At 44.1% G+C, this 20,571-nt stretch overlaps 1 protein-coding gene across 1 annotated transcript; it reads right to left on the reverse strand.

Annotated features, from left to right (window-relative positions):
• Nucleotides 1-2,563: 2,563 nt before the first annotated feature.
• Nucleotides 2,564-9,533, reverse strand: LOC123187017 (uncharacterized). The gene is made up of 3 exons (XM_044598763.1): nucleotides 9,313-9,533; nucleotides 8,521-9,083; nucleotides 2,564-3,962 (listed from the first exon to the last, which is right to left on the reverse strand). Exons 2-3 carry the CDS (start codon nucleotides 8,943-8,945, stop codon nucleotides 2,864-2,866), a joined length of 1,524 nt encoding a protein of 507 aa, XP_044454698.1. The 5' UTR covers nucleotides 8,946-9,083; nucleotides 9,313-9,533; the 3' UTR covers nucleotides 2,564-2,863.
• Nucleotides 9,534-20,571: the final 11,038 nt, after the last annotated feature.

Genomic DNA, 20,571 nt, shown 5'->3' on the forward strand with positions numbered 1-20,571 from the left:
CATGTCCATTGTAGGCATTCATGACTGTTTTGAATGATTGCCGACACCGTATGCAAGTTGCAACATGTCCGGTCATTTATCGGTCTTTTTTTACCAAGAAAACTCAAAAAAATGTTAAATTTGCTAAAAACCAAAACAACTTGGCATGCTGCTTTGAATTTGTCATACAAGGCCATGGGAAAAAAATTGAGCCATTTGACGAATGTCGAGAAACAACGTGCTCTCAAACGGAGTCATTTGACCCTAATTTTTGCAAGCTGATCACTTGCAGGCAAGGCATAAACTTGTTTTGAGCTTTTTGTTGCAGCCTGCATGTACGTAACTGTAGGCAGCACAGTGTGCCATTCGTCGTGTTACACGGAAGGAGGTAGGAAGTAAAGGGTGGCCATATTAACCGAAAACCGATGTACCAAACCAAAAGAACCGGGATTGAAACCAACAATTTCAATGTTTATTTCGATCGTTAAATCTACATAATCAAATTTTATTTGTAAAATTTTGACTTTACACTTGATTAGGCGAAAATACCTAGAAAACTAAAAATACATATTATTAAAAAAATCCCAGCGGCATTGTATTGCCTATCCTAGCGGCCTCATTTAAAAAAAAATCCTAGCGGCCCCAACCCAACTTACACAGCTGCCCGACACATCTGTCTAAGCCTCTTTTTCCTTTTCTCATCTCAATTTTTATTTCACCTACATGTTTTGGTTTAGTACCACCTTGAATTGCTCTTGACTATAAAGGCCGCTGCTACCCATCAAATTCGTCTGAATCTACCCGTACCAAAACACGTGGCATAAGCAAGTTTGCCTAAACTTTGGTTGTGTTCGGTCTTTTTGGTTCAAATAAAAATCGGTTTTCTAATTGTATAGAAACCGACCAGTTTGTATTTTTATAAAACCTCTTTATAACCTGATAAACCAAACCGATCGCACAAATTGAACAAAAAATCATGAATTTGATAAAAGTTTATGAAATTAAAAAAACATTCATTCGTTTGAAAAAGTTCACGGATTCAAAAAATAAGTTTCGCGAATTTGAAAAAAGTTAAAAAATTTTAAAAATGAAAAAAATAAAAGCAAAAAGAAGAAGAAATAAAGAAAATGAAAAGGAGTAAAAGCAAAGAAAAAAGGGGCAAACAAAACCAAAAAAAGGAAACCAAACTTAGAAAATTAACAAAAAGAAGAATAAAAGAAGTAACTAGGCACAACAAGTGAGTTGTCTCAATTGGTTATAGCTGGTGAAAGTAAACCAAGAGGTCAAGAGTTTAAATCATACCTCGTGCACCTATTTTTGAGGTTAAAAAAAAAAGAAAATAAAAAAAATGGGCCACGTCTAGGGTGGAAGTAAAAAAAAAGAAGAAAACATAACAAAAAAAAGAAAACAAAAACCGGAGTAAAAACTCATGAAAAACCCAGCCAAGCAAAAAATAAAAATTAAAACAGCTTCCGGAAGGCATATAAAATAAGAAGAAAAGGAAGTATTGCTAAACATATCAGGTGGGTTGCTGTGTTCGAAGAAAACAGATAGGTTCCGAGTTCAAATCTTACCACCCACATCATTTTTTGAACGTTAAAAAGATGAAAATGGGCCGAGCCCATGATGAGGGGGGCGTGAGCTCCTTATAAAATCACTTAAAGAAGCAAAAATAGTCCTCCACCCGCTCCGTTTACGAAAAGTTGAGTCAAAAATAGCTCTCCTTAACTACCCTCGCGTTTAGGAGAGATGACCTTCCCGTATATTTTGGTGGGCTGAAACCGCCTCAACTTTCATGCGGTGACACGGCCACTCCTTCGTTGCTGAAACCGCCTGAACTTTCATGCGGTGACACGGCCACTCCTTCGTTGCCGGGCCGCGCCACTGCTCCGCCACCGACCATGTCGCCCGCCCGCCTCTCCACTCCTGCCGGCCGCCTTGCCAGAACTTTCCCGAGTGATCAGCGGCCAACTGATGTTAAATCATGTTGGGAAGAGCCAAAGCCAACCAAATTATTGAATACACAATATCAGCGGCAGGTAATCACCGATGTAATGGAAAATCCTGCATGTTGGCTTGGCCCCTGCTGCCATCCCCCTGCCTCCACCACTGACAGACATCCCATAAAACGGCTTTTACAAGAAAGTTTCTACAGGAGCTATTGGAGGTGCTCTATGATAGCAAAAATCTCCCCCCCGACTGTGAATCCCGAAAGGTGAGGTGCCAGGCGTCTCCTCCCCGGCGACAATATGGGATCACATCTCAACAATATATGTAAACTCACTCATTCATTAATTTAATTTCACAGTAGGAGACTCTCCTACTGTTTTCAGGTGTCAAAAAAAACAATATAATCAGGTATCAGAGCACTTCTTAGCCTTCCCTCAGTGTGGCGGTAACGGTGCCCCCGGGAATTACTGGCCATGCAGCAGCTGCTGCTACATGTCTGTATCTCATTTCCCTCAAAAACTTGATACCATTAAAAAAACACGATGCCATTCATGCACAGACATGAATGGAAAAACCCCCTTAATTTTGAGGATAGCGAACAGAACCGGCATAGGATGATAGGAAGACATCATACTACGAGAAATCAAACAAGTAATCATTTAAGATAATGAAAGCTACCTTCAACTCCATGCCAAGTTTCTTCCTCCATCTTCTTCACAGAGCGGGTAGAAGTACAGTAGATACAGAGAGAAAACTCCTAGGTTGGCACAACTAACAATGGGGTTTGTGGTGCCAAAAAATGCTGCTATACGTATTGTTCTTCTGGTAATCTCAACTATACAAGCACAACTATGCACAATTGTTACAACAAGGAGAAAGGGAACTACTTCCTCGCAGCGAAGGGGAGATAAAGGGAGGAAAAAAACCTAGGACGTCAGCAACCTTCAAATAAGCTCTGCACCGTTGTTTGTAAGTTCTCAGTGGTATATATCTCCCCTGCTGAATCTATCTGCAAGCATGAACAAAACAGCCCCGAACTTGAACAGTTCTCGAGACACCTTGTGTAGTCTGACAGGATGCACTCCTCTATGCTATCTCTCAGATCCTGCCGTAGGGCAACATCGGGAACCTTCCAAGTTCTCTGACTATCAAAAGTCTCGTTGAATTTCGAAGTAAACGCGTCTAAGGATGGACGCTGACTGCCCCACCACCACCAGCAGCTGCGATTTAAACAAGACTTGGCCGGAGCGCAGGCCTCATCTGTATATCTCTTAATCAAGAGTAACTTGAACTCATTATCATACTGCTCAACAATCTGCCAATCAGATAGCAACTCATTCAACAGGCCATCTGTCTTCCTATTAAAATGGTCTCTGTTGTTCAATAGGAAAATGCATCGCTGCTGCACATCTGCGTGATATATGTTTGCATACTCAGTGAGACCAGATTTCCAGCAGGTAATCACGTCATGCAGAAGATGGCCAAATGAGTTGGAGTCATCACCAGGGGCAAGAGTGGATTGCACTAAATTTCTGTGACTGCGGAGGGATCTCACTGAGCATATGAGGAAACATGTCATTGGATGAATAATGTCATCCTGATGCGTTTTCATATTGGATTCTATGTGGTGCTTGGTATGGTCCATTAATCTCCTGAAAGCCTCTCTCATGTTGTGCAAAATATTGGAAAGGCAGTCACCAGATTCACTGGAAGGAAGCTTTTCTATAAGAGGAAGGACATCCTTAAGTGCCTCACAGGCAAGCAGCATTGGAGGAATACGGGTGGGAGGCCACACTGCCTCGCTAAGACAGACTGCAATCTCCAAGAGCTCCTTGATAGGGCACTTTGCAAACTGCGCAAAGTATCCTATTTTTAACTCCTCAAATGATCGACTCTGCTCACATAACTGGTGTTTCATCAAACAGAGGACTTGGGTGTTGATTTTCAACATAGTGGTCAATTCTTCTGTATGCTCAGAAGGATCCACTGTTCTTCCACGAAGAACCAATGGTATGTCCGGTTCACAGAAAAACCTGTTACACAAAAGAAAAGCGAGCTTGAATTGTGAGTACAAATATTTTAGCAATTTATGAAACATTTGAAGAGCCAGTATTCTTACGGATACATAAATGTTCTAGCATCGCAAGAGACTGTATATTTACAGAGATCATTTTGGACCGTTACAGAGTACCACAGAATGCACTAGAGAACTCCTTAACCTGTGCTTTCAGATTAAAACTGCCAAGTAACAAGAGTTCTATACAAATCATAAAAATCCTTGCAAAGCATTCAGAATTTTACTCGGTTTAGTAGCTCGACCAGTTTTATCTTGGTTAGTGTAGTCATCTTTTAGTGTCAAGGTAAACATTACGTGCCATATATATCTAAAAATTTCAACAAACAGCAAAAGTCTGCAGTCATAGGTCAATTTTCAACACAAACTACATCAGCCCGAGTACTCAACAATATTTCAAACCATTTGAAAGACAATAGAGTTGGTTGATTAGCATGTAAATGATGATATGGTGAACAGTCAACTGTCACAAGCATTTGAGGTTAGGTCAAAGAATATATTCTTTTAGGATCCAAAAGCACATACAGGTACAAACAAACGCATCTCAAAATGACAACAAAGGTTAGCAAATACAGCAAAACAAAGCAGTTAACGCCTACATATACATGCATTACTAAAAACTCCAATTTGCAGGCCATGTAATGCACAAAATTTATTCATCATTAGTATTTCTCCTCTACTACATTGATGATACTGATTTCGTGTTGTCTGACCTGAAGTTTCTGCTTTATCTATATATTTCGGCTATATACTAAAAACACAAAATGGATAAAAAAGGAGAGAAATCACTAAAATTATCACACAAAAAAACTGTCCTTCAGACAGTGGGCCCTCTTCTTTATTAAGGAATCAAAGCCTCTAGATCTTCATAACTATACCCAACATATCACAGCCACTAGATCTTTGTAACTATGCCTAAACAGACCACAGCCACTATATCTTTTCATAGTCTCATACAGCGTATCTTTTAATCTTATAATGGTGGGTATTTTGTTCAACCCATTGAAATCCTACCAGACTGTTGCTCCACATGAGATCCCTCAGTACATGATCAACACAAAATTGCTGTGATCTTGAAAGGTGCCAGTAGCAAGCTGCAGACGACAGACGCGGAACAAGGTGCAAGGTGAAGTGCGGTGTGGGCTGAGGATGCGCCAAAGAGGGCACAAAAACTTAAAGTTAGTACAAAGTTGTACTAAACTTTACTAAAGTTAAGTACAAAGTCTTTGTACTGAAGTTTGAGACACTTATTTTGGGACAGAGGGGGTACAATCATAAAAAAGCAGAAATTGTACTTCCAGTACAATTCTTATGTTACAGAGCATGTCAAAACAACAAGTAGAACTTTTCAGAATTTGGAAATCGCTTAAATTGTACTATGATGTGCTGGCACACAGAAGAGCAGGAGAAATACATATTTTTGGAAGTTGCTCTAAAATGATTGGTCACACCGTGGCATACAAAGACCAAATCCTTGGATGTGTTGCCAGTCCCGATGATCGGGGAACCGAAGTATCATTTATACCCCAATCAATGAAAGCTCTACTCGGTTCACAAAGATTGTCCTGGTCATAGAGACCAGCGATTAAGAAGTCGATGTTGGAGGCGCTTTAGTGTCAATACTGTGCTGGGTCATCCATGAGAGTGAAGTGGTTGAAGAAAGAGGCATAGCATGCAGGTGGTGAAGAACAGTAGACATAAAGAGAGCAAGATAAGTGGATGATAAAGACTAGGATATGCAAAACTTGCGATTTTGTTTCTAATTTGTAACCCATTCCAAAATATCAACATTTCTTTTTGAAGAATCATGTTATCACCGAAACAAATATACATAAAAAAGCCATGCGCTTCTTCAAAAACACCAGCAACATCATTATTGACAAAATAGAATTGTGGACCAAACTCTCTCTGATGTAAATTTTCAAAGTGAGATTTCTCTAGTATATGAACCAGAGGTGAGTGCGACATTCAAATGGATGTTCCACAAACTAAATGGCGCTCAGTCTTCACACATAATTCATTACTGTATTATTTTCACTCTATACACTTTTTTTAGGTAATGGATGCTCTATTCCACGCAATCCCTTCTCCCCCCCTTCCACCCCACCATTTGCATGATAGCTGCATACAGCCCATTGAGATTATTTGAAAAGGTTTAATTTGTATTCTGTTTGAGTACATGTATGTATGATAATTTCTCATTTAAGTTCTACAAATTCAGTGCTCTCTTAATTTGGTATGGTACCCTAAGGATATAGAGTGAAGCAGAAGAAATACATACATTGAAACTGAGAACTAATAATTTTCTTTCACTATTATAGTTCATTTTATAAAACAAAGAACTTTTAGTGGCTTTAACAAAACCATGTCATTTTCAAATAGCATATTAAGCGTATGTAACCTTATATCAAAAAGGTGAAATGCACTAATCAGATGTTGTCCGCGTATTTGCATGGGGCACCGTGCTAGTTGCTTTGGAAACATAATTTCTAGTTTGAGTATTACCTTTCCCAAGAGTTCAGATGATTTATTTGGGAGTTTCGAAAGAGGAAAAGATATATATAATCACTAAAAGGTCAGTGATGCGTGGTCATAACGAGAATACAGAGCTTGGTATTTTTAACTTCAGGGCAAAATCATAAGTACTCTACTGATTGAGGGATATGTGATCCGTTGGGCCACAGAGAAGCACAGCTAGTACAATACATTGGCATGGTCCAATTAATACAAGCATGAAAGAGATTTGGAAGGAAAATGCACAAAATGTCAATATATTATAGCGGCAAACAGTGCAGAGCAAAAATTCAAAACAAAGGATGGTTCAACAAGAGAAATGTCTCCACCGAAGGAACAGGGGAAAGCATATATTGGAAATTTCTAGCGAATCTATGTAGACTGTTATTCTTTGTTTTTAAGCTGTATTGTACAATGGCAGTCCCAGTCTATTCTATCTATGTACTCGCTCCGTCCGGGTTTATTGGGCCCAAAACCAAAACACTAGAACCAAGGCACACAGAGTAGTCCCCTTAAAAATCTCGTATTTCACATCAAATTAAAGTGCGAGAACGGTTTGACTTCGGTAATTAACTACAGCGGCTGCTCCTGGACATGCATGTTGCGTATGCATTGGCTGCATGCTGGGCAGATTTATGTGCTATGGATTTCACTGCTGTTAAATATCCATCCAGCGCAGGAACAAAAGGAAGAAAAAGGGCAACCCAGTGCATGTAGCTCCCGCTTGCGCAGGGTCCGGGAAAGGGTCCGACCACTTTGGTTCTATTGTACGCAGCCTTTCCCTACATTTCTGTAAGAGGCTGTTTCCAGGACTTGAACCCATGACCTCATGGTCACAAGGCAGCAGCTTTGCCACTGTTAAATATCCATCCAGCGCAGGAACAGAAGGAAGACCAAGGGAAAATATCTGTTTCCAACCGCGACTTAATTATGGGGCCTAATAGGAAGGGACATGCTTAGAGCAAGTACAATAGTGGGCTATAAGACTGGCCATAGTGGGAGTAACTTCAAGAGTAACATCGGGTCCAACTCAGCAAATTTGTCTATGTGGCAATGAGTTAATGAGAGAGGGGTAAATTGAGTAACTTAGCTAGTTACCGTAACATCACATATCCCAAGACAATATGAGTGATGGAGTGATGGAGTGGGCCAGTCTCACTTTTGCCGAACTAGCAGCAAGAGCCAGTCTCACTTTTGCCTATGTGGAGAAAAGAGACAAGAAAAAAGTGATGGAGTGGGCTAACATGCAAGAGCCAGCCTCTACACGAGTTCCTAGATAGAAGCATTTAATGTGAGGAAAGAGAGAGAGAGGAAGTTAAAAAAGTTCTACCCTTATAGCCAACCTTATTGTATGAGTAATTAATAATGCTAACTCTTGATGACATGTCATGTTTATATAGCCAATTGTTGGTTATATTATTAACCATGCTCTTATGCTGCTCACGGGCCTAAGCTGCTCGTAATGGGAGTATCATAAGCGGTATCATGCGTGCCAACTAGACTTTTTGAATGATGTGACACACGATTAAATGAGGAAAGAGAGGATGTGGTATCATATCATGATACCATATCATATTAAATGTTGTACTACTTTGTGTCATGCATGCCAATTAATAAGGCAACCTAAGATACTAACTTATGATATTATGCATTACGGAAGTAGTATCATACACTAGTATCATATGCATGATACTAGTATATGATACTCCCCATTACGACCAGCCCCGGACGGAGAGAGTACTCAAACTTCCTTTGGGCTCTTTACTACTATCTTGGACTGGAATTACTTGTCGCTCAAACGGATGTATCTAGCACTGAAATACGTCTATATGCATTCATATCATTGACAAGTAATTCTGGACGGAGGAAGTATCTGGCACTCGTTATTTCGCTGCAATGTCATAACAGTAAAGAAAAAAGGAATATATTTTGTGTGAGGGAAGAAAAAAAGGAATACATGATGCCAAAATTTACCATCTTTAGTAACAAAGCTGTGGGTTTACCTGCTCCATGCATGTGAGTTGGCCGAGAATGCTTGGAGTAGCACTTGTTTGTAATCAGGTCCAAAAACCACTTGACAATTGCAGATAATGTCCTCTAGCTGGGCCAAAGAGCCCGGCAAGATGAGCCTGACAGGGCCAGGGTCCATGTGGGCATGCGACGGATAGTGAAGCTGCCGCCCGTTGCTGCTGGTTGGAGTAGGAGTGCCGCCGCCGTCACTAGAAGACGCATAGCCGTCGTGGCTGCTGCTTCCGGAGTGGCACCTGCTGAGGGAGTAACAGCAGACTGTGTCTGCCTGGATCGAGTAGGGGGGCTGCTGGATGGACCGGAGGAGGTTCTTGGCAGCAGCAGACACCTCGCCCCTGTCCCATAGCGTCACTCTGCATATCTGCTCTGCAAGATGTTGCATCGCAACAGCCTGGTTCATGGAACCCCCAGATACCAGGCAGGAAGGGTTGGTAGTGCCCAGTAAAGAGCTCGGACTGTCGAACAGTCGACCCGCCCCTTGGTCGCCGACGGACAATCCCCCCCTCCCCTCCCGTCTCCGGAGTTCGATCCTTCCGCCCTGAGACAGAAAATCAGCCTTACTACTAGTACTACAAGATAATGAGATGGACCAACTCACGCAGCAACAACGAGGAAGGACTATGCCGGGGGCCATAGATCCGACCGGATCCAGCGCTAGATTTCGTAAACAGGCGAGAGCTCCCTCTCCCAAACCCCCCAAAACCCAACAAAAATCCCCCAAAATGGAAACGACGAAAGCGGAGGGGAAGGGGAGGGAGGGAGGGCACCTCCAAACCGGTCGTCCCGGCGGCGACGGCGGCAGCTCCTGCTCGCTGCGCTGCGCGGGGGATCACTCCGGCTGCGTCCGGGGAGGCGGAGGACAGGAGGGGGGAGGCGCTGGGCGCCCGGGGGAGGTCGAGATGGCGAGAAAGGAGAGGTGGGTTCAGAAAAGAAGGCAGTCTCAACACGGCATGGGCCCGGGCGGCAGTGGCTCCGGTGGGCGTGCGAAACTACCACCCAAAGGGTCGCACTGCCCACTGCCGTCCAACCCGAGCTGGTTCTCTGACGGACGGACGGGCGGGCGGGCGGGCGTGTCTTTGCGTTCTCCACCCCATGATTTGTCGCAATTACGTGCCGAAATGCCTCCTTCGCGATCCGTCTGAACCATCCTACTCGTGATGGAGAGCTGGATGTGTTTGGACTTAAGTTCGTTTTTTTATGCGGAATACGGAAATCATCCCTCCTTCTCTTACGCGCTTCGCGGAAGCTACCTCCTCTCTAACTGCTCCGTGCTCTGCTCGGGGTTCCCCAATTCTTGGTGTTCCCACCAACATGTCACTGTCTGGGATGCATCCGACTTTTCTGTTGTGGAATTAGAGAGGTTTTCATGCCAGATTTTGATATTCACAAACTTTGGCGGGGCTAGTGTTACTAGGATTTAATCTCTCTATAGAGAGAGAGACTTGACTTTCCATGTTATAGTGATTTATTTTCTATCTGCCTTTATCTTCAGAAAGGATGTCTTGTTTTCATCTCACAATGACATAGGATTAGTACTTTTTTTACTCACGTCAACATATGTTCTCGATCTTTTGGTATGGCTATATGTTGGTTTGCAGACTTTGCAGTAAGTTGGTTTTCGAGAATGTGGTGGCTTATTTCGATGCTAGGTTTATTGGTCGATTTTTTAGTTAACTATAAGGGGAGTTTAATTTTTTGCGGTTTGAAGGTTAGCATGGCCACCATGAATATATCTCGTTATAACTTGTTTCCTTGATATTCTTGCTTCTATAGAAGCACCGGGAGAAGCAAGAAGTTGCCTTCACATACGTGGCTCAATGGCGGACCTAAGAGCGTGTATGGCCGGACTTGGCAAATCCGGCCTCCTATACTTCCTCGGACGAAACCGAATGACCCCTCATATGTCATGCCCAGCGTCCACATATCTAAAATACGGACCCTTGAATATGTGCAAATCCATACACGTCCATCATACACGTCAATGTCGCACGTAAATAAAAATGTTGATACCGAAAATACATAGTTTTTATATTAATTTTATTTTAAGTGCGCAACTCAAACATTAGCTCTTTGGTTTTTATGGTGGGTCCACATATGCTTCACAAGATCACTGAATAGTTGTGTGTGCTCCAAACTACTCAAAAAGAATAGATGTGTGTGCACCTGATGATCTCGAGATTCTGATGCATCTGAGAAAGTTCATAAGCTGATTCGCGTCTTGATTTTCCAGGATATGAACTTGTTCTCCAAGCGCTTCAGAATCATTGGTTTGGGCTACACCATCACCCTCATCCTCGGCAATCATATTATGCAAAATAACACAACATGTCATCAACAACCACAAAGTTTCTAATTCCCACATCATTGCAGCTCCACGAAAAATTCCCCAACAAGCTTGAAGCACTCCGGAATGCCCTCTCCACATCCTTCCTAACTGCTTTCTGCATTGTTGCAAGGTGGCTTTGTTTGTTGCCTTGTGGTTCAGATATGATCTACACAAACGCCACTCACTGAGGATAGTGCCAAGGGCAAGATAGTATCCCATGTTGTAGTCACGACCATTAACATTGTAGTTGCACGGTGGCGATTCCCCATTACAAAGCCTTTTGACACGGGAGATCATTGAAGCACGTTGATGTCGTTGTGAGAACCCGACATTCCAAAGAAAGCATGCCAAATCCACATGTCATGTGATGACACTGCTTTCAGTATGATGGTGGCCTCTTTGACGTGACCTTGATACATCCCCGCAAACCTTTGGGGCAGTTATTATATTGCCAATGCATGCAATGAATTGACCTGAGCATTCCGGGAAACCCTCGGGCCTCTTCAATAGCCAACAACTTTTCTGTGTCCTCCACATTTGGTTCTCTGAGATACTCTACTCCAAACACATGCAGCATGGCGCGGGCAAAACTGACAGTAGTCTTTAGGCATGTGCTCTACCCATCTAGACCATCTCACCAACGGCATCTGCGGCAGTACCAAGTGCAAGCATCCTCAGAGCAGCCGTGCAGTTCTGCTTTACAGAGAAAGAAAGTTGACCGCAGCAATCCCTTGTGAGTTTGAAGTAGTCATCGTGTGCCTCCACTCCCTCCACACTGCCCAAAAAACAATGGTTTGCACATCTGAAAACGGCGACAAAACCATGGATCATTCGAAGAGTTGGGTCCGAAGCAAAGTAGTCCTTGTGCAGTAGCCGTGCTCCGGAGACCCTATCCTGACTAATCACTCTTCTTCCTTTGATTGATCCCTTGAAGTTGAGAATGTGCTCCACCTACCAGTCCATTTCTCCTTGCATGCTCATGCTCATGATCATGTCCACTTCTTCGTTCGAATCCGAAAAATCCAAGAACTCAACTTCAATCATTTATCAAGCTCTGTCGGTCCATACTCCTCGTCTGACAAAGCAACGGAATTTATCGCTTTCCCTACAAATAAACCTCAAAAAATGGGTCGGGCAATGTGTTGAACATATAGAGCGCAAGGGGCAGCCCGATAGTTGCCGGGCATACCGCTGTGGCGTCCGGGCTGGCGACAATGTACGCGGCGACGAGCACGGGAGAGAGGACTATTGTGTCTGTGTTGGCGGCGCTGAGCCTCGGAACGGCTGCAGAGCAAGGGTGGCGGGCGGAGCTGCGAGACGTCTGGCACGGAGGAGGAAGAAGAGAGGAGAGAGAGCAAATGGATCTGGTAGGTCATGGGGTGGATTTGGTGAAATTTGTGGTGGGGTAGGCATGTCAGGTATGACGTGGCGGATGCACCCGGGCGTGTCTGGACATCCCCATATTCGCCCCATATTTTGCCTGGATACGAGGGGTCCGGTCAGCTCGGGCGTTTGAGGCCCGTTTAAGGCACCAGTCTGGTTCGGTTTTTTTTTACCGATCAATAACCGGGCCGTCTGCCCGAGCGTTTGAGGGGGGAGGGTTAGTGGCCGGCTGTATATGCTCTAAGGGCCGTGCACCATCACCAGTTGCATTCACATATCTCTACCACCAAAGATTGTGAAATTGGACATATTTCTTTTAGATTCTCATATCAAACAGAGGTGAATTTAATTTGGGCCACTGCGGCTCGCGTGAAGTTACTATTCAAATTGCATGACTAGTTTAATTTTCATATTTTAGCATCCTAATTTAAAAATAACGAGAAGTTGACTTTTCTGTTCAATGCACAACAACGGTGTCAGGTTCTTCATATCAATTCAAGGATTCAACAGCGATGACTGCGGCTTCGGGGCGCTGGTCCTTTTGGCACGTGCACGAAGACTTCCCGGCTATTATCGACAAGGTCAGGCCAGCTCCGGTATGGGAGCGGCAACAACGGCACGTTCTGGCGGCGGCAATGATCGTTCGGTGGTCCATGGACCTCGATGTAATTTTTATTATGTTTGAGGTGTTTTGTACTTTTGGTGTATCTTCATAATAAGATATGATCCTTTTCACACACAAAAATCTATTCTTTATGTGACATCCTCATAAAAATGGTGAAATTTGAATCCTCAAACTGAAATCCTATCAGATTTATCAATGTAATTCAATTCTTGAGAGATTTTTTTCCGAGAGATAAGAATGGTGTTGGGAGTTGGTTTAGATTTGACCCAGGTCCTTGGATCATCGAGTGGGGATCAAAGGCTACTGAATCCGCAAAGCTACTCAGTTTCATTTGTAAAAAGCAGATCACTTTCTTGCTAGCGGAACACAAGAATATCATTGTTCTTTTGTTTTTTGAACTTCGGCAACTTCATTTAATTCATAATCATATCCTTTACAATAAGCGGGATCAGGAAATCAGAAGGTTTATCATGCCACACCCCTGACTCTTGACCCAGAAATATCATTGTTTAGTCCAAGTGACTCGGACCTTTGTTTAAGCCCTTTTAAAAACTTGGATGGATGGTCGAGTGGCCAATCTCTTTTAACCTTCACCATTTACAAATAATAGCAGGGTTTGTTAGAAGCTGGCCTCAAATTCCCGTCAAAAAGAGAAGGTGGCCTCCGAAAAAGAAGAAGAAAGAAGGTGGCCTGGAACGGGTAAAAAAACCCAAGGGTGATGCCGAAGAATATGTCGGCCGATCGGCGACGAAAATTTGACAGGGTCTTAGGGCGGAGGCGTAATTGCAAGCCAGAAAAAAATGCACAAAAGGTGAGGCTGTTACTGTCAGCTCCCGGCCTAGCACTAACCTGCACGTTGAGAAAGCAGTTCTCGTCGCTAGACTGCAGCGTCGATCGCTACCTCCAATGGGCAGGATAATAAAACATAAAAACGTGGAAGGAATATCCTCGCCGCCTTCCGTCATCTATCTCCAGGACCAAAGCGGGGATCGAATAGAATGCCGCGTTGATTGATTGTGCCTGTCGCATATGCAGAAAGATTCATGCGACGGCAGTCAGTCGGCGACTTGCAGACACGTGCGCGTCCGCTTCTGGTCAGGTTTCGGGTGCAGATATTACTTTACTTGCAAGTTTTTCGTTCAAACCGTTTAAGACGGTCATATCTTAAGTCTAGCATGTGATTTAGAGATGACAAAAAAATGTCTACAATAGGTAATATTTTAGTCTTATTTTCAATAACTTATCATTTCTTAAAACATGGTGAGACAAATTGTGCTAAAAGATCATCTCTTGTTTTCTCTTAAATAAGAGAAGACAAACCTTTTCTTATGAGTTATCTCTTCTCCACCTCATCATTTATCCTACGTGACACTCTTAAGATAGCATCATTGTACATGCCCTAAGATCACAAGAAACATTGTCTTAATCCTAACCAGTACAAAGTACTCCCTTCATTCGCTAATATATACTCCCTCAGTAAAGATATATAAGGTGTTCTAACTTGTTTGACTCTGACGTGTATATATGCATTTTAGTGTGTTTACTCATTAACTTCTAATTTGTATGCAGTTTATACTAAAATATTCAAAACATCTTGCATCCGTGAACGAATAGAGTAGTATATATTGCTGAAAAGCATGACATGCTCTTTCTATTCCGTGCGCAAGCCATGCGGGGGTGAGTATGATGAGCCCATTTTGATTTATATTTTTGCCCCCTCTAATTTAGGACAGTAAAACCAAACTACTCCCTCCGTTTGGAATTACTTGTCGCAGAAATGGATGTATCTAGACGTATTTTAGTTCTAGATACATGCATTTCCGAGACAAGTAATTCCAAACGGAGGGAGTACATTCTAGCACTCTCACGTTTTGCGCATTTCTGGCCATCCGTTTCATGATTTGGTCCATTTTTTGGTCATTGGATGTGCGCACATAACTTGTTCATCGTGACAACCGGAAACATGTCCCGAATATCCTAATGGGTAGCTATTTCCTTAGATTTTTTTAATGTGGTTAACTGGCTTGTGTTGGGCTGGTAAATTGACTATATGGTCTCGACAAGGTACCGTGAAACATAAGAATCTGTTTCATGATTTGGTCCATTTTTGGCCGTTGGATGGGCGCACATAACTTGTTCATCGTGACCTACCGGAAACATGTCCCGAATATCCTAATGGGCAGCTATTCCCTTAGATTTTTGTAAATGTGGTTAACTGGCTTGTGTTGGGCTGGTAAATTGACTATATGGTCTCGACAAGGTACCGTGAAACATTAGAATCTGTTTTTTTTTTTTTTTGCGGGAAAGACCAAGTGATATTAATCCAGTACCCTTACAGAACAGTCCTCAAAAGATAAGACAATTACAAACAAGTCCTTAAGGATAAGGAAGACGCCGCCGTCGATGAAGACGTGCCGCTGGCGCGCCGCCGCCGCTCCTCCTCTACAACCTTGGATCGGACGGAGTCCCATGGCGGTCGGGAAGTCAACGGACCTCGAACCCAAAGGGCCTCCACCTTGCATCGTCGCCATCGCCTTCGATCTGGACCTCATCACCTGCATCTTCCAAACTTTCAACAACCGGAGCCGCCGCCTACGGACTCCGGCACGGGAAGAAGGCGCACGGCAACTCCGCCGAGTTACGAGCACCAGGAAGGAGGCGGGGAAGTGGTCGGATTCCGCAGAACCCCGCCACCGGAGAAGATCACCGCCGCCACAAACCACCAACCCGACAGCGCCTTCCTCTCCACGGCGCTGCCGGCGAACCACCCACTCCATCCTAGCTATGTACAGACGGGAACCGAGGTTTCCCCACCCTCCCGCCGCCGAAGCGGCCGGCAGAGGGGGGGAAACCAGCGAGCCGCCGCCGGCGAACTAGATCGAACGGGGAAGGGGAAAAAATCGCCTCTCCTACTGTAGCGGGGGAGAGAGCCGAGCCAAGGTCTCAACTTGTGCCACATTAGAATCTGTTTCATGATTTGGTCCATTTTTGGCCGTTGGATGGGCGCACATAACTTGTTCATCGTGACCTACTGGAAACATGTCCCGAATATCCTAATGGGCAGCTATTCCCTTAGATTTTTGTAAATGTGGTTAACAGGCTTGTGTTGGGCTGGTAAATAGACTATATGGCCTGACAAGGTACCATGAAACATAAGAAACGAGAGCAACTAATAAGCTGGTACCCTTTCTGGGAAAGCCCAACGGGCGTTCGTGGGAGCTGCTCTAGCTGCCGCGTGGCACCTGTGAGGAAACATTTTTTAAAAATTATTTTACATGTGTTTTGAGATTTTTTCCCTAGTTTTTCTTGTTTTTTGGATGGTTTATTTTTGGGTTTTCCTTGGAAAATAAATTGTATTTTTTTGTCTTTTAGGATTTTTTCTTCGCATGAAGCACACTGTGTGAGAAGCACAACCGTGCTTCATCGTGAAGTACAGTTGTGCTTTCCACTCCCGAGAAGCACAACCTCTGCCCCTTGGTCCCTATCCCAGTCGTCCGCCTTTCTTAGGAGGAGGCGGGTGGCCGGCCACCAAAGCCGCTTTCTGGACGTGGTGGCGCCCGTAGCGGGCCGCCGAGTTGATCTTTTGGGCGGCCACCACCTTAATTTGGATCCTTCACCTTCGGCTCCACCAACGCTACAAACGGATTTGTGCAGCGGGAGCCAACGAAAAGGGCGGGAATGTGGGTGGAGGGCGACAGCGATCGACTGGAGAGGGTGGGAATGCGCAGGCTTTGACACGGAAACAAGGCGGATGTGGCCAAATGTGCGGGCTTCGAGTGGTGTTTTGGGTGGGCCGGGGTTATTGAGGTCCTACGTGGCGGAGGCCTTCCCGCAAACCTGCCTAACTTTTGCATCCAGTTTGCGGAAATTCAGACATACGGGCATTTTCGACACCGCGTTGGATGACAAAAAAAACTAGACGGGTTGATCTTGACGCTTTCAGGAGTTCCGCGGCATGGTGTTAGAGATGCCCCAAACAGTACCAGATGATTTCTTTCTTTAGATGGTACCGGACGTATTATAGTACAAGATAGCCAACCATCCCAATGCTCATCTGAAAAAAAAAATCATTTCAATAGTGGTACGCATACGAGGCGCTGGAACCGTTTCCTCTCAAGTCAGCTTGGAAGAAATCAAATACTGGCGGTGGCGGGGCGTCGGCCAGATGAGCACTCTTGACCTTTTTGACTCGGCGGCGGGAGCGGTGAGTCCAGGAGAAACAGAGAGATAAACCCAGCGGGAAGCAGGGTCTTCCCCCCGCGAACGAACCACCTTTCCGACCCCCTCCCCTCCCCTCCCCAAGCACCCAAGCACAAACCGTCGCTCGTCGGCATGGCGGATTACGCTCCTCCCCCCGAGGACCACGCACCCCCTCTACTCTACGGCCCGCTCGCTCGCTCCGCCCGGAGGCCTCGTCGCCCGCCTGGGTCCCCACCAAGCAAGCAGGGTGCGCGCCGGCCTCCGGTGGGGGATGGAGCCGATCCCATCCCCTCCTGGAACTGGACCCGGCACGTACAGGTGGCCGCGGTGAAGGGCGCCATCGACGACGGGGCCTGCCCGCTCGATCCCCTCTCTCGTGGAGCGGCCACCCTCCAAAGCACAAAGCAGGGGATCCCCGGTTCGACAGCTTCGACAAGGCGACGACCTGCTGCACAGGTATATACATATATCCTTCCTTTGATCTGATTTCACACGCACGCGCTCATCAATAGTCAGAGTCCTTCTTCTTCCTTCCTGCTGTGTGTTTGATCCGATTCCGTACGCACTCATCATCGTGATCGTGTCGTGTGCTTTTTTTTGTTTCATGTACGACTGCACTGCTCAACTTTTGGCTACTACTTACTGTGCAGTAGAGGGACAGTTATTTTCTCTGCCTTTTCTCTTTTTTTTCTTCCCGTAAAACAGGGGTCCTTCTCTAGTAGAAGTGTAGAACTATTTCTGAATGTGCCTTTTCTGTTTGCGCTTTGGAGGTTGTGCGTCTGTGTGGTGTTTTCCTGCGTCCCCAAGACAAGCAGGGAAGGGAGCAAGCTACAGTAGATATTCTTATTAATCGATTATTACCGTCAATTGATTGGTACACACCAATCACAATCTTTTCAACTAGTACTGAAATGCTTGTTTCCTATCGTGGAACTGGATTTACACCTGTCCAACTGCGTTTAGATAGATATATATATGGTTTTGGTAACCCTGTCTTCCAAGTGTGGATGTTAAAACTAGAGTAAATTGCCAGTCCAGCTTGTGCACGCTTAGGGGACACAGCCGAGCAGGATGTGTATTCCCTACACAAAGTTCACAGCCTGTGTACCTAACACACAGCTTTTGCTTGCTATTCCCTACACAAAGTTCACTTCGTATACCAACATGTATTCCTCCATGGTAAACTGCCTAGCAAATCTTTCCTAAAGGAAAACTACCTAGTGAATCCCCTGTCTGATGCAACCAACCATGTTTTATTTGCTGACAATCTTATCTTGTGTACACCAGCTATTGTTGTTCAACTGGTTCGGAGGTTTCCACTTGGTTCCTGAACCAAACACACCCTAGATAATGTCCTGCGCCATAATTTTTTAGTTCACAGTGAATATTCCTGTAGGTTGTTCCTTTCTTTGCCATCCTGTAGGTTGTTCAATACCCAAAGGAGAATGGCGCAGAGCATTATGTTTGCCATCCTTCCTCAAGAAAGAAGAATGAGTAGCGAATCAATGTTAGTTCAAGCCTTTCAGTAGGCAATAATACTTTCATTCTCAACAGCAGTCATATACTAATTAAAGAAAAAAGAGAGGGCACATATACATCACCCTGTTGCATTTTAAAACATTGCATCAGTGTCAGGTTATCCAAGCCACATGTCATTAAATAGCGCAACAATTGTCCAGATTGAGCTTTTTCAAACCAAATGGCATATTGTACCTGCTTTAAGCCAGGTTCATTATGAAAACATATATATTTCAAATTTAGAAACCTACAGTTTTATTTTTGTTTCATGTATCGTTAGTTGTAGCTAGAGAAATATATGTGCGCTTAGCTGCGCCATCGGAGGTATCTGCTGTCGTCATTGTTTCTCTTGCTACCTTGTGTTCCATTCTGTTAATATTGGCAAAGCTGTGGATGGTGTTGGCCTGAAGCTCACACCCTCGCACCACCATGAACGCATTTAATAGCACCATCTGCCTGAGAATGTCAAGAGTATTGCCTTGCTGACGAACCTGACAGTCTTAGTATCTGCCCTCTTTCACTCACCAACAGCATTCAAGTTTCCTGTGGTGGTTTTTGGCTAATAACAAGCTGCTTGCTCGTGACACTCTTAGTAAACGTCAGAATATAATCCATAAAGCTTCAAGTATTTTTTGTGCTGGTCCTAAAACTATGCACCACATTTCCCTTCAATGCATTAAAAATGGTCTTGGCATTGCCGTCTGGAATTCAATAATAAACATAGGCTCATATTTTGAGACGACCAATGCTGGCGCTGGCGTCTGGAATTCAATACTAATATAGGCTCATATTTTGAAACGACCAATGCTGAGGAACACCCCCCTCCACAACCGACTGAATTCGTATGTATGCTCATAAGTGCCCCCTCCGCTTTCCATAAATATATATCTGAAATCGGATGGCCGCCTATTTTGATAAATCCAAATATGATCCACGAACTAGTCACAGAACACAGGAAGGGACAAGACGAGAAACAGGCTTTGTCACACAACCTGTGCTTCTGTATTTCTTCTCTCATAAACACTCACAATGCAGTTACATGGGCTTAAATAGCCAAGCTAGACCCACTCAGTTAACACGCACCCACTAGCTAGCATGCACACGCACACACGCACACGCATGGTAAGCAACTAACGAACGGATTGATCCACTAATCACTCGACTAGCTGCACAGGCATACCTTTGCCACTCATGCAGCTCCTCAAATGACTCGTCCAAATGCATGCACCTCATCTTAACTAATTTTTTGGTTACTCCTGGAGTTAGTCTCACGACGGGCACATGCATATTTATCTATCCTAGCTATGTTTACTTACTTATTCCTAGCTAAAACCAAGACATCAGTACATTCTTACGTGCATGACTCACCTAATGCATGACAGGGCTAAACAATAGTGCAACAAGATTAACCCAACAAGTGCTTGCTCTGATCTAAGCCTACGAGAACAATAGTGCAACAGGATAGGCGTCGGGCTCTCTACAAGCGCAGGATGCTCGGCTCTGTCTTCCGGCCACGCTTCGCCGCATTCCTTGCCAACTTTCACTACAAAACAGTGAGCTGATAAATACTTCAAACTTGCGCCCTCCAACTTTTTACCTCGAAGTATTCAGCATGATGCAAACGTAGTTTACCATCAGATATTATTTCACTCAACAAGATATCATCACAGGGAAGTAACAACGTTGAAGTGTTTTTTTCAAAAGGACTGCAGATTAAAGATGGTAGCCACAATATTGAAATAGTTTTTGGACCGAGCTGCATATTTATTTTCCAGGCGTGGCTAGCTCTCATCTAGTTGAGAATTAACTAAGGCACATCTAACTTCTAAACCCTTTGATTTTACACCAAGATTCGGGTGATTTTTTTTATATTTTCTTTTTGCTTGATTAATCAAATGGTGTGTATGAGTTAGATGACACTTTGTTATTTCTCATCTAGTTGAGTATTAGCAAATCTGTTATTTTGCTCCAAAC

The sequence above is a fragment of the Triticum aestivum genome, chromosome 2A, assembly GCF_018294505.1.
Source record: "Triticum aestivum cultivar Chinese Spring chromosome 2A, IWGSC CS RefSeq v2.1, whole genome shotgun sequence".
NCBI classification, from domain to species: domain Eukaryota; kingdom Viridiplantae; phylum Streptophyta; class Magnoliopsida; order Poales; family Poaceae; genus Triticum; species Triticum aestivum.

Excerpts from the sequence above, each read along its gene's own strand:
- LOC123187017 (XM_044598763.1), bottom strand. The coding sequence starts at position 8,945 with ATGAACCAGGCTGTTGCGATGCAACATCTTGCAGAGCAGATATGCAGA. Across the intron at positions 3,963-8,520 it reads AACTCACATGCATGGAGCAG|GTTTTTCTGTGAACCGGACA; the intron begins GTAAACCCACAG and ends TTTGTGTAACAG.